Source organism: Orbicella faveolata, unplaced genomic scaffold, assembly GCF_042242905.1.
Source record: "Orbicella faveolata isolate gen_17 unplaced genomic scaffold, um_ofav_v1 contig_35, whole genome shotgun sequence".
Classification (NCBI taxonomy): domain Eukaryota; kingdom Metazoa; phylum Cnidaria; class Anthozoa; order Scleractinia; family Merulinidae; genus Orbicella; species Orbicella faveolata.
In genome coordinates this window covers 8,851,582-8,863,775 of record NW_028301564.1, presented here as the reverse complement: position 1 = coordinate 8,863,775, position 12,194 = coordinate 8,851,582, and the positions used below count along the sequence as shown (strand labels likewise).

At 38.5% G+C, this 12,194-nt stretch overlaps 1 protein-coding gene and 2 long non-coding RNA genes across 5 annotated transcripts in view; 2 read left to right on the top strand and 1 right to left on the bottom strand.

Annotated features, from left to right (window-relative positions):
- Positions 1-6,296: 6,296 nt before the first annotated feature.
- LOC149103120 (uncharacterized) lies at positions 6,297-10,946 on the top strand. The gene is made up of 2 exons (XR_016201792.1): positions 6,297-6,679; positions 10,871-10,946. It is a non-coding gene; the product is annotated as an uncharacterized LOC149103120 (long non-coding RNA).
- Positions 6,842-12,194, bottom strand: part of LOC110050069 (sodium- and chloride-dependent GABA transporter 1-like) — a 15,972-nt gene continuing 10,619 nt past the window's right edge. For all 3 annotated transcript variants that reach the window (XM_020755937.2, XM_089272653.1, XM_020755948.2), the window contains exons 6-8: positions 11,310-11,671; positions 9,850-10,015; positions 6,842-9,512 (exon numbers count right to left, since the gene is read on the bottom strand). In XM_020755937.2, coding sequence (XP_020611596.2) covers positions 9,237-9,512; positions 9,850-10,015; positions 11,310-11,671 — 804 coding nt within the window. In that variant the 3' untranslated portion in view covers positions 6,842-9,236. The remainder of the gene's footprint in view (positions 9,513-9,849; positions 10,016-11,309; positions 11,672-12,194) is intronic.
- The window catches only part of LOC149103119 (uncharacterized), a 24,346-nt gene continuing 23,742 nt past the window's right edge, over positions 11,591-12,194 (top strand). Inside the window, exon 1 of the long non-coding RNA XR_016201791.1 lies at positions 11,591-11,692. This is a non-coding gene — a long non-coding RNA (uncharacterized LOC149103119). The remainder of the gene's footprint in view (positions 11,693-12,194) is intronic.

Sequence of the window (12,194 nt, the reverse complement as noted above, 5' to 3'; positions counted from 1 at the left end):
GATCGCTAGCCTCGATTTTGTGTCACGTGTCCCGTTGATGCCACGCGGTTGATAAATCATGGCGGAGAAAAACTTTGATGAATTCAAAGCAAAAGATTGCGGATTCTTGGCGGATTGTTTGAAAACAAAAGGCCTACACAAGCTTTGTTTCGTATTATGATTATTGCCAGACATAACTAATCGATGACATCAATGAAATCAATGAGTATTCAATAGGTAATCGATAGGTAATCAGTTGATTAGTCATTGATTATTGCCGATGATCAATGAGTAATCGATGGGCCACAAAATTTTTGGTCATCGATTGCATCGATTAGTCATTGATTGCATTGATTAGTCAGTGATTTCATCCATTACTCATCGATATCATCTCGTGGCTGCAAACGTATTCGGCGAAGAAAAACGAAATTGAAACAACTTAAATGTCAACAGATGTTTCCAGCTTTATTCTTTTCAGCTTAAGTAGTACATGGAAATTAAGCTTCAGAAGGTTCTCCAGCATCTCTCAAGCTGGTTATGTAACTGCTTATGACGGATGTTTCCTTAAGCCGAAGCAGTTTTACTTTGCTGACAAACAACCACCCCCCCAAAAAATCGATAACCACGTAGTCGATTCTTGTCAGCGTACTTGTTAGTTTCATTTTCAGACTGGTTGGTTACTGTTCAGTTGTTTTGTTATTAAAGAAAGAGTTGGGTAAAGTGAAATATTGCACAATTGAGAATCATCTGTATTTGTGATTACGACTTTCCGTCTCGACATCGTCAACGGGAACTTCAGATACAAGGAAAAATGAGTCTAACACAGATAAAAGAGTCACAAACGAAAAAAAATGGTACAAGAAAGCAAGAAAAGTGTCTTTCGTGCGCAGTATAATAGTCGAGTAATCGATGGATCATCGATGAGTAATCAATTACATCAATGAGTAATCGATGTCATCGATGAGTAATCGATAGGCCACAAAATTTTTGGGCTTCGAATACTCATCGATTACTCATTGATCATCGCCAATAATCAATGACTAATCAACTGATTACTTATCGATTACTCATTGATTACCAATTGATGTCATTGATCATCGAGTAGTTATGTCTGGTTATTGAAGAGGCCTTCAAGAAGGGAATTGAAGCGGAAGACGGCCTTATCACATTGGCTAAAAAAGTGTTGCCTTTCCTTAAATGAACCCGTGAAGATTTGGCTTAGCCATCTTCAGAGAAAGAAGGAAAACCGTGCAATAGGCATTTAAATTAACCTCACTAAACTCGTTTGGGAGTAAAAATTCTTTTGAATTAGCAACTCAAAAACGAGGTTAGTCAGGCTAATTTTAATACTTACAAAAGAAGTTATAATTGGCAGCCATTTATGAAAAGGGTCTATAATCATGTAAACTTTTATTAGTATAATTGAAATAATCATATTAGCACTCTGTCGATGTAGAACATAACTTATTTACTTATATGCTACTACTGCTGTGTCAGTGTATCAATACAAACTTTAAAATTTGCGTAGTTTTTGAAATGAACTAAAGAACTTAAAGAAAATGAGTGTAAAATATATGTTTCTATTGAAATCATGTTTGTTTCTTCCTTGCCCTTGTTTCTTTTGCCTTCTGCACTGCCACAAAAGAATTTTGAATTGGCAGCCATTTATGAAAAGGGTCTATAGATTTAATAAGTTGACATCGGAATTTGGCAACTTTTTAATTGTTTCTCTTTTACCGATGTATCCAATATTTAGCATTATTATCCAACTGCAGCGAATACCGTCCAAATAACTACAAATATACAGCGATATTGTACAGTTATTTGTACAGTAGAAAACCTGTTTCCCGGCGCGTGCACAAAACTGTCACACACTCCCTCTTTCATTGATAAATTTATTGACTAAAGCAGTTAGATAATAAATCTCTTATTAGATCTTTTGGTGTGTAGTATCGCTTTATATTTTTACTCTTGTGTTTTGACGAGCCCGTAGGGCGAGTCAAAATACGGCACAACTCGTAAAAATATACGGCGATACTACACACCAAAACATCTAATAAGATATATAAACTGGCTTCAATCGAAACAGAGGTATTAAATATACATATTTTAAATTGAAATATTCTCTACGTGTTTCTCCACGGGTAGAACATTGGTCTAGTGTAATACTTACATGCAGTTGATCCACATTGACAAAACGCTACTTTTATATCAGAGGTTTATTGGTAATTATTCGACATAAAAATTTGTCAACTTTGTTATTGGTTCTCTTTGGTTGTTACCTGTTACCTGTCCTCCCCGTGCCTCGTGGCATTTAGGGCCTTGGTTCTCTTTGGTGTTGTCTATTAAACCATGTTTACATAAACAGCTTCACAAGCATAATAGAAGCTACTGAGGGCCTCTTCGTATGAGCCCGGTAACCGGGACGAATTTTGTTGTCTGTTCATATGGGAAATTTCAGCCCCGTCTACCGGGATAAAATCCAATAAACACAACCAAAATGGTGGAACATAAACTTGTATCGTTCGTGACTGTCGTAGCTTTGTGGACTCTTGTAACTTTACTAATAAAGCTAATTCGCATAGTTCTAAAATGGAAATACATACAAGACAAAAATTATGCCATTTTTGGCGCTATGTTGCGAAAGCGAAGCCATGGCTAAAAAGTTTCGTCCTGGTTACCCGGGCTGAAGTGTTCATATGGGAAAATTTTCATCCCGATTACCGAGATCTCGGTCGAGAAAACCAAGATCTCGGTAACCGGGCCAGCCCAGCTTCTCATATGAACACATCGAAATTTTTACGAAGGAAATAGTGGCGAGGCGAGATCCCGGAAACCGAGCCAGCCCGGTTGACCGGGCTCATATGAAGAGGCCCTGAAAAGTTAAAACAGTAATCTGGTAATTTTCACGGGGATGGGGGCATTTGATCACCCGAAGTGGACCTATGATGGGGTATTTGAACAGCTTTTTGGCCCGGGGAGTGGGGGGAGGGGGGGGGGGGGGGTTGAAAAAATTTTTCCAAAAACTCAAATGCCCGAGGGGATGTTGAAGCTTCGATTTGACTGGTACATAAGCTATATTAGCTTTAAAACCCACCGTGTTTAAATAAACATATTGTTGTTGTCGTCGTTGTCGTCTTCGTTGTTGTTGTTGTTGTTGTCGTCGTCGTCGTCGTTGTTGTCGTTGCTGTTGTTGTTGTCGTCGTCGTAGTTGTCGTCGTCGTTGTTGTTGTTGCCGTCGTTGTCGTTGTTGCTGTTGTTGTCGTTGTTGTTGTCTTTGTTGTCATCGTTGTTGTTGTTGTTCTTGTCGTTGTTGTTGTCGTCGTCGTTGTTGTTGTTGTCATCGTTGTTGTCATCGTTGTTGTTGTTCTTGTCGTTGTTGTGGTCGTCGTCGTTGTTGTTGTCGTCGCTGTCGTCGTCGTCGTCGTTGTTGTTGTCGTCGCTGTCTTCGTCGTCGTTGTCGTCGTCGTCGTTGTCGTCGTCGTCGTTGTTGTCTCTCTCTCTTTCTCTCCTTTGCCTCCCTGGAGCCCGTTTCTCGAAGGTCCCAAAAAGTTTTCGCACCCGGAAAGCTATAACAAAAACTCGAAATTTTTGATTACAGAGCTGTTTTAGTCACATATTCTTAATCTGAACAGAGGTATCCTTCATGCCAGAAGTTTCAGGCGTATACACTTCTCTGTTTTTAGGTAAAGATGAACTAAAAATGGCTATACGGGCCCGAAAAGTTTTCGGGTCTTTTGAGAAACGCACGCCAGATCTCTCATAAACGGAAGGGGCAAAGGAGGAAAGCCTGGGATCGAGATTGACATAAATGAACTTTGGGCGGACGCGTCCACTTTTTCTGTAGCGACTATGAGTTATCATACAAACGTTTTTACCATGCATACAGACCACAAAGGCCGATCTTTGAACACGAGATGACATGTGACAGATCTCCGGGAGTATTAATTGTCCGGCAGGTAGACTGGGTACTAGTAGTTGTTACATCGGCCATTGTACTGCGTAATTGCAGCCGATTAACCTGTTTTGTGAAAATTTTGAAGAGCTTTCCGTCACAAATTAGTTGTAATTGTTCAAGGTAAGTTATTTCTATCTCAAAATCGCTCTGTCGTGCTGTTTATGATTGGTTTTCTTCCTTTCATTTCGAAAATTAACTGCACTGACATTTTTGTTCTTTGTCATTTCACCAAGGAGTTGGAGTAAGTTTCCTCGGCGATACGGGAGTTGTTTGCTTACGCAACCCAGCACATCTAGACTCGGCCTGTGTTTATTAGTGCGGATTGCACTGGAAACTAATCCGCTTTCGCAAGCCCACATTCACTGGCTTGAAACCCGGTGCGGTTTGCACCACACGAGCTCTCACAAGCCAGTTTTAACCGGCTATTTCGAAAACTGCGCCACCTTCTCCGAATGCTAGTAGGTTAGTCCTCAACCTGATATTGGAGAAATAACATGGAAATAAAATTGTTCGGTCACTAATTTGTTTGAAACCAAATTGGATCGGAGGGAATAAAGTATTTGCTAAAAAAGTGCGTGACAAGAATCGAAACTGATTTGGTAATTCCATCGAAATGGAACTCACAATAGATGTTCTTTCAAACTTTACCCGTTGGCTGCTTACATCAAGAGAACTTTAAATTTGAAATAAAAAAGGGGGGTCCCCGTATTCGTTTAGGTGCAGGAGGAGCTTCAATAAACCCCATAATTCCACTTTCAGAAACGTTTTTATTTGAACTATTCACCTTACGCTTTAAGAGAGCAGAAAAAGAGAAATACAATAATGGACGTATTGCATCAATGTTAAGGAGCAATTTGATGTACGTTTCATGATAAAAGCACTCATTTAGTCGACAGGGATTCAATATGTTCTAAGCACGCAGTGTTCTGGGGCCACATATTATCTTATCGAGTGCTAGCCATGCTCTCATTTTCTGTAATAATTTTTTACTCTGCACTAGAAATTGGTCCATATTCACTGTATAGAAAGAAGGCGATCTCTGCATTCAAACTAAATAAAAAATCGTTAGGTCCCGGTACTTGTTTCGGAGGAAAAAACGATAATTTGTCTCTCACAAGCCAAGCCGTTTAGAAAAAGCCACCATTTTGTATATGTTGTTCATGTGCACGCGTTCGTGAGCGCGCGCTAATGACGCGAAAATCGTGCGCAGTAGGAATACGCAATGCAATTCTACGGATCACCTTAATTAGCCTTAAAATGTTCTTCACCTTAGCGCATCAATTTTTGAAGCGTGCAAAACACAGAATAAAGTATCTTAGAATAGTATCCTAGAAAGTAGTCCCACATTGTATCTCAGAGAATTGTTTTTCAAAAAATTTCCCAATGAGAGGCGGCGACCCCCTCCCATACTCTTTCCGAACGATGCGCAATGTGCCTCTCCGCGGCATGTTTTTCACGCAAACCTGCCTACCAGTCTGGATGCCTACTTTTGGATGGAACCCGCTACTCAAAATACAACTGACAACCCCGCAGGACTCAGTTGTTGATGTTGTTATGTATTTAGACAGGTTTAGTCATTACAGCAGCAAAACATCTTTACACTGCAGGTACAAGTTCACCTGACATGTGTTAACAGTGGGACAATGCACAAAATAGGGCTAAATTGAGATATTGTTGTTGTGTTATGTCCCATTGGGACTAAGAGCTAAATAAATGCCATACATTTCCCACTTAAGAATTGTAACGACTTGTCTATTTTCTCACTGGTAACAATTCAACTCCCAAATACTGACATTTAAAAACAACATTCCAACCGAATGGAATAAAACTAAGCATAAGACCACAAGTACGCATTGCTGACCTTTTTTTGCTCGTATTGTGTATTTGAGCCCTTTTTGACTCGTGATTGCGTAGGGTGATAGGATTTTTTACGATAACCGCAGAAATTCTCGCACGCTCATCGGCTAATTTTCATTGTCAATAAGCGGACAGAAACATGAATTTATAATTTGTGTGATGCGTCAAAGAGCGAGAGCAGAAAATTTGACAATTTGTTATCCTAAAAAACAAATTGACGTCAGTTTTTATGCGTCTGTCCTGTTACTGGCAATAAATTTCGTCATAACATTGTCAAAGTAGTCTGCGGATCCACTCGGCTATCGCCTTGTGGAACCCTAGCTACTTTGACAATGTTATGACGAAATTAAAATAACAGAAAGGCACATGGAAAACTGACGTCAATTTGTTAAATGGAAATGACATGTAAATGAGGGGGAAGTGGTTTACCCTCTGTTTTTTATGTTCTGGTCATGTGACTCTGGCTACAAATGTGTTATTCTTTTGACATAAATACGACGAGAAAGAATACCCTTGGTCGTAACAATGATATGATAAATAGAATCCTTATCTTCTAAAATATGATAGAAGTGATAAGTAGATTGAAGTTTGTTGATGAAATGTCAAAGTGTCCCTAAAGTGATGTCCCCCTCCAATCACACTTTGCGCTTCTAGTTTCCCCCTCTCTTTTTCCTTTGAACGCCTGCCACGCCAGCTATGTAGTGCTTACAACTATTTGTTGCGTTTATTTTCATTTTTGTTTCTATTTATTTTATTTTTTAATTTTATTTTCTTGATCCCTGATCCTTGATCCTAAATCCTCGATCCTGATTTTCCAGGAACCCGGTTCCAGACCTCGCGCCAAATGCCCGTGTATTAAAATTCAAAATGGTCGCTATACAACAGGTAAGATATCTTTCATTCGTCCTTTGATTTAATGTGCACGCAGAGTTCATCTACTGAGCATGTTCAGCATAAGTCTTAACAGAAGCCACATTGGCAATTGGCCTCCATTTTATTTGACTCATACTGTTCCCAGACAAACAAGGAGGAAAATACCTCTACGAGTTCTTGTCTACGTTACTTTATTTTCTTCCTTATGAGCAGCATTTTATTAATTTAAGACTCACAACTGGTTTCACTACACTAGTGTAATGTTAAAATACTTTAAATACACAAGAAAAACAAAACAATTCAGATGTGCGGCTAAATAAGATGTACTTGACTTAGTATCAGCCTGACTACAAAAAGTAAGTGATATTAAGCTATTTCAAATTGTACAAAAGGACAAATCAGTTCATGAGTTTAGAACAAGTTTTCCCTAGTCTTTCTCATTGGATACCCACTTATTTTTTTATGCTTATAAGTTTAATTCCTGCAAAATATTCCTGAAGGCACATACATATTATTATAAAAGCATTAGTATTGATCGGTAGATAATGGCATATATAAAGGTCTTGTGCTGTACTCACAAATGCATATTGACACAAGATGATATCTACAGAATGCATTCACCATTGGCTTCCTTGGGGTTGGGTGGGGGAGAGGGCATCTAAACCCATATATGGGGGATTGGCAACAATGAAAAGAAATTGGGAAATATTTGAATTCTTATGGTGGAAGAGATGTGGGAGCTTAGATTTATGAACTCAAGTCAAAGTTAAGTCCTGTTGGGTGTTTGCTAGCAGACCTTATTTACATGTTTGGAAATACAGTAATTCCATAGCGCAATCATTTAAAGTGAACATACCATTTGCATGCACTTGTGTTATTTTTTCAAAGCTGGTTTTCACATTTGTTTTTATTCCCAGTTCACTCAAACTTATCCAGTAATTATAATAAGCAACAAATTACAATGAAATAGTGTTTTACATCTCAGTCTTAGATTAAGGCTGCCCAAAGAAATACATTTTTCCACCATTTGGGTGCCTAGTGAGTGATTTGCTTGAATTTCCTTTGGTAAAATGTGGCCAGGTAAGAATTTAAACACTAAGAAGTTGATGTTGTACAGAGTCTCTCTTAATTAATGTTAAATTACTTCTTTGGTAATTAAAAGTAGGAGTGGTCAGATAGATTTTCCCAAAAAGGAGCACCAATTTGAGTAAAATAGTTATAACCAGTTATATTACAGAATTTCACAAAAGGAAACAAGGAAATTCACTCATTTTTTCTTGATCATGCTCATGTCATAAAACATTGAAAAACCCAGACAGTTTACTTTGAGGGCAGGGAGATTTCCAGAAGATTTCATCCTTGGTGCACCTGTGGTCATAATACTATAGAGAACAGAGCCACCAAAGCTACTCAAGATTAGACAAAGGCCCACATTAACCCAGGGTCATCTTGTCCTTGGGGAAGCTGACAACAAGAACTTAAAGAACTGTAGAAGCAGCAGCAACAAGAGAAACTCCCACATCAGAAGCAAACAAATATGAGATAATTCACCTAAAACTGATTTTGGTCTTTTTTCCTTTGTTTCCAGTGCTCTTTTTGAATTTTTTACTCATGTGAAGCCCATTATTTACAGGCCTATAAAAAATAACAGACGGTGATACTTTTGAGAGGAAAAGCAGGACAGTTTTGCCTTGAATAGGGTTAAATGAAGTCAAATACCATATTGGAAGCAAATTATTTCTAAAATGCCATACAGTAACATTAACTGTAGATATCACTAACTTGGTCTTCTACTTTTCTCTCTAAAGTTATCAGTACATTTATAAGGAAAAGGGCAGCAATAAACAATTGATTTTGTCAAACACTGATTAAAGCTTGCTACATTCTTTGGAAGGAACCTATCTGAGGCAGCTCACATTAAACCAAAGGCACAGATTTTAGCAAATAGAGCTTAGGACGTTTGGAGGTTGTCTTGACAATTATATCCAGGTGGATAGAGAAACTGTGACAGTAACACTTGCTCAACAATGCAATATACATGTAATATAATTCATGGACATCTGGATTCACAGCCCAACTCTCTAACCGCATTGTTTTCTCTTCCTTTTTCATGCCTCAGAATCATTTCCTTGCCTTTTGTACACTTGGAAATAACTACAAAATGCTTAATGGTAAATACAAACATACATGTGTGAACTATGTGTCAGTTAACTAACAATGAAATCCATTATGCATACATGGAACAATTACTTTTGTATATGTATAAATTGGGGGATAGAAAATGATAAATCAGATGCTCACCAAGCTAATAATACCCTCAAATGTTGTAGATTACTACAGGCTGGGACTAAGAAAATGGAACCCTATTTTTACTGGGTGAATGACCTTACTTTAAATTTTAATGTGCCTTTCTGACCCCATGTTTCGTCCCACAAAAGTGCACTTTGAAGCTAGGCCAGAAAAGCTTGCTCTGCTAGCTTTGTCTGTTGTCTCACTGGTTAATATATCAAAAAATGTTGCCAAGTCACATAGCAAAACAGGCTTTGTTTTACAACTGCCTTATAATACATTACATTACATTGCCCCCATCTATGCCATAGTTGCTTGCACCCTTAGTCTGAGCTTCTGGAATTTCCTCTTTCTTCGGGTCAGGAAGGTAATTGTTGGCTCCAGAAAAGAATGTCTTGTGGAAGCTTGCACGCCAGTTCTTAGGCCAATCCTTGATCATCCATATGAGAATTGGGAGAGTAGAGGCAAGCACAATCATTACAACAACAAATACTGCCCAGCCTGGGTATGGAGTGCTTTCTGTCCATGTATTGGAACCTCCACCACTGTATGGTTTCTGATGGAAAGAGTGAAACTTCTACTTTCAATCTATCAAAAACTAAAACTAGTCCCTTATATAAAAGAGAGGATCACAGGGTCACCTATAATGGCTGTCTTTAGTTTGCTAAAATCTTAGAATCACAAAAACACCCCTGATAGTTTGGGAGAGTTTAATGATCTCAGTGGCCTTCCTTTATTTGGAGGTCACTGTTGGGTTCATGGTCGAACCAAATCAAATCTCTAATCACATTATTTTGATTACAGACAGAACAGTAGAAAACAAATGTAGGTTATATAACAAACTACAGTTCTGGTGATCTCTGATACCCATGTTTAATATGCACTTATCATACCTGTTTACATCCAACAAATTTAGAATACGTCGGAGCACTCTGACTCTGCTGAGCAATGAGAGCAACAAGAACAATAAACAAAGCTAGAGGGGAGATGTATTTCCAGCAGATCATCCAGCCAATCCATGGTCGCTTTCCTGTCATGAATTCAATGTCATCAGCAAACCTGTTGACATAACATTGTAAAAGTTAATTTGATGAATGTCCTTAAGAGAGAAGGTCACTCCAAAAAAAATAATTTTTGTCAACGCTAAAAAAACACCCTGCACTTAGTTTAGCCATTTGGAGTGACCTCTCCTTCAAGAGCTATGTTATGTTTGCCTTAAGTATCTTTTGAGTACATCTCAGCCTGTAATATATTTAAACCCCTTTCCTGATTAGGTCTTCAATAATTGATTGATTCAAATTCTTCAACAGGACTAGCGTGGTGAGCAGGCTCTTTGCGTGACAACTGAAAGAGGGGAGGAAATTAAAGGGGAAAAAGAGCCTACCCGCACCGCTTTGAATTCTGAATCAGTGTGTCCAAATTTTGGATGCAAAATACTGATTGGCTGAGATTAGAACAATGGCGTGGTTACATAATCCAACTGTAATATATTTAAACCCCTTTCCTGATTCAAATTCTTCAACAGGACTAGCGTGGTGAGCAGGCTCTTTGCGTGACAACTGAAAGAGGGGAGGAAATTAGAGGGGAAAAAGAGCCTACCCGCACCGCTTTGAATTCTGAATCAGTGTGTACAAATTTTGAATGCAAAATACTGATTGGCTGAGATTAGAACAATGGCGTGGTTACATAATCCAACTGTGATCAGTGTCTTTAGAAAAGCAAAAATATGATGGCTCAGTTGTGCCGCTTATGCCAAAATTTTAGAATAATTTAATTTCCTTTGGCTAACACAGTGCCTGGTTTGACATCAGTGGATTTTCCAACCATAACAAACTTCACCTGTAGCTTTCCCATAGACTCTCAGAATGGGGTAGATGTTATTTTTGGCTGTTTTGATGTGCATTTTTGTTTCAGGTCAATGGCAGCTGAATTATTACTGAAACTGCACACTCAAAGAGAGAATTTTTAATTCATCTTGTCTACCATAAAATCACACAGAAAAGATGGAATGTTCATTGGCTTTGGAATGTGGACAGGTAAGATTGGCTGTGTGGAGTTTTCTGTCACTTTTAGTGAACTTTTCAAACTTTTCTCATTAATTAGTTGGCATCTTGTCCACGTCTTCTTCCTCCCTTCTCTCAATAAGGAGCTAGCTAACTGAGAGAGTAGGTCTCAGGTCACTGACAAAACTATATAATACAACAAATTATAAAACATGGGCTGGTCAATCCTAGTCCACCCAGGTAAAATTACCCATAAGTAAAACAAGAACTGTTTGGCCCAGACTACAGGTGAACCTCAATAACAACAGACTGATCAATTGCATAAACATAGGATTTTTCTCACACAATACCTGTCATTGCCATAAACCCATGCCACTCCAATGCACTGGAATAGGGCAATTACCAATAATGGGATTGTAACTGAATAGTCATCAAACATTTGGAAGATATAGAAACCTGGACCAGAAACCATGGCCAAACCAAACAGGAACAGAATCACAGCGACAAGTAGTGTCAGCAATTCCTTCCTCATATTGGGGAAAATCTTAAGCTCCATTATTGGACCAATGGCTGCTTCCAGGGTACCAAACTCACTGTCAATTCCAAGGAGAATCAACATGAAGAAGAAAAGAATGGCCCAGAGTGGTGACACGTCCATCAGAAGAATGGCATCAGAAAATGTCATGAATGCAAGTCCTGGACCAGATCCAACCTGTTGATGTTGAATAACACAGTGAGTATCTTTATTAATACTAGTTGTAGTCAGGTAGTCCTTTACATAATGTGCTTCCTTGCCTTACACGTTAATATTTTGCAAATATATTTATAAATGGAAAAAAGAAAGGTTTCCTTCATGGGAACTAATATTTCTGTTACAAAAATTTCACTCAAAAATTTCACTCCTGAAGGTTAAAAAATTATAGAGAAACAAAATATTATGTCAAACCACTCTGTTGTTTGAATTTGATGATGAAACAAACCATTTTTCTTGTTAGAAGAGCAAACGTATCTTGAAAGCAGAACAGCAGTTGAGAAAATCATCTGGAACTTGCTGTCACAATTTTTTTGAGACGAGTAGGAGGAGGAAGCACCCAGCAAAGAAAAGGCCTTTCTCTGCCATTTCCCTCTTCCCTTATCCTCTTGCTAAGAAAGGCCTGATACTCAGGTTATTAACAGAAGTACCGTGTTACTGTCACCTCTAGTTCTTTGTCCTCAATGAAAACGCTGCAAAACAT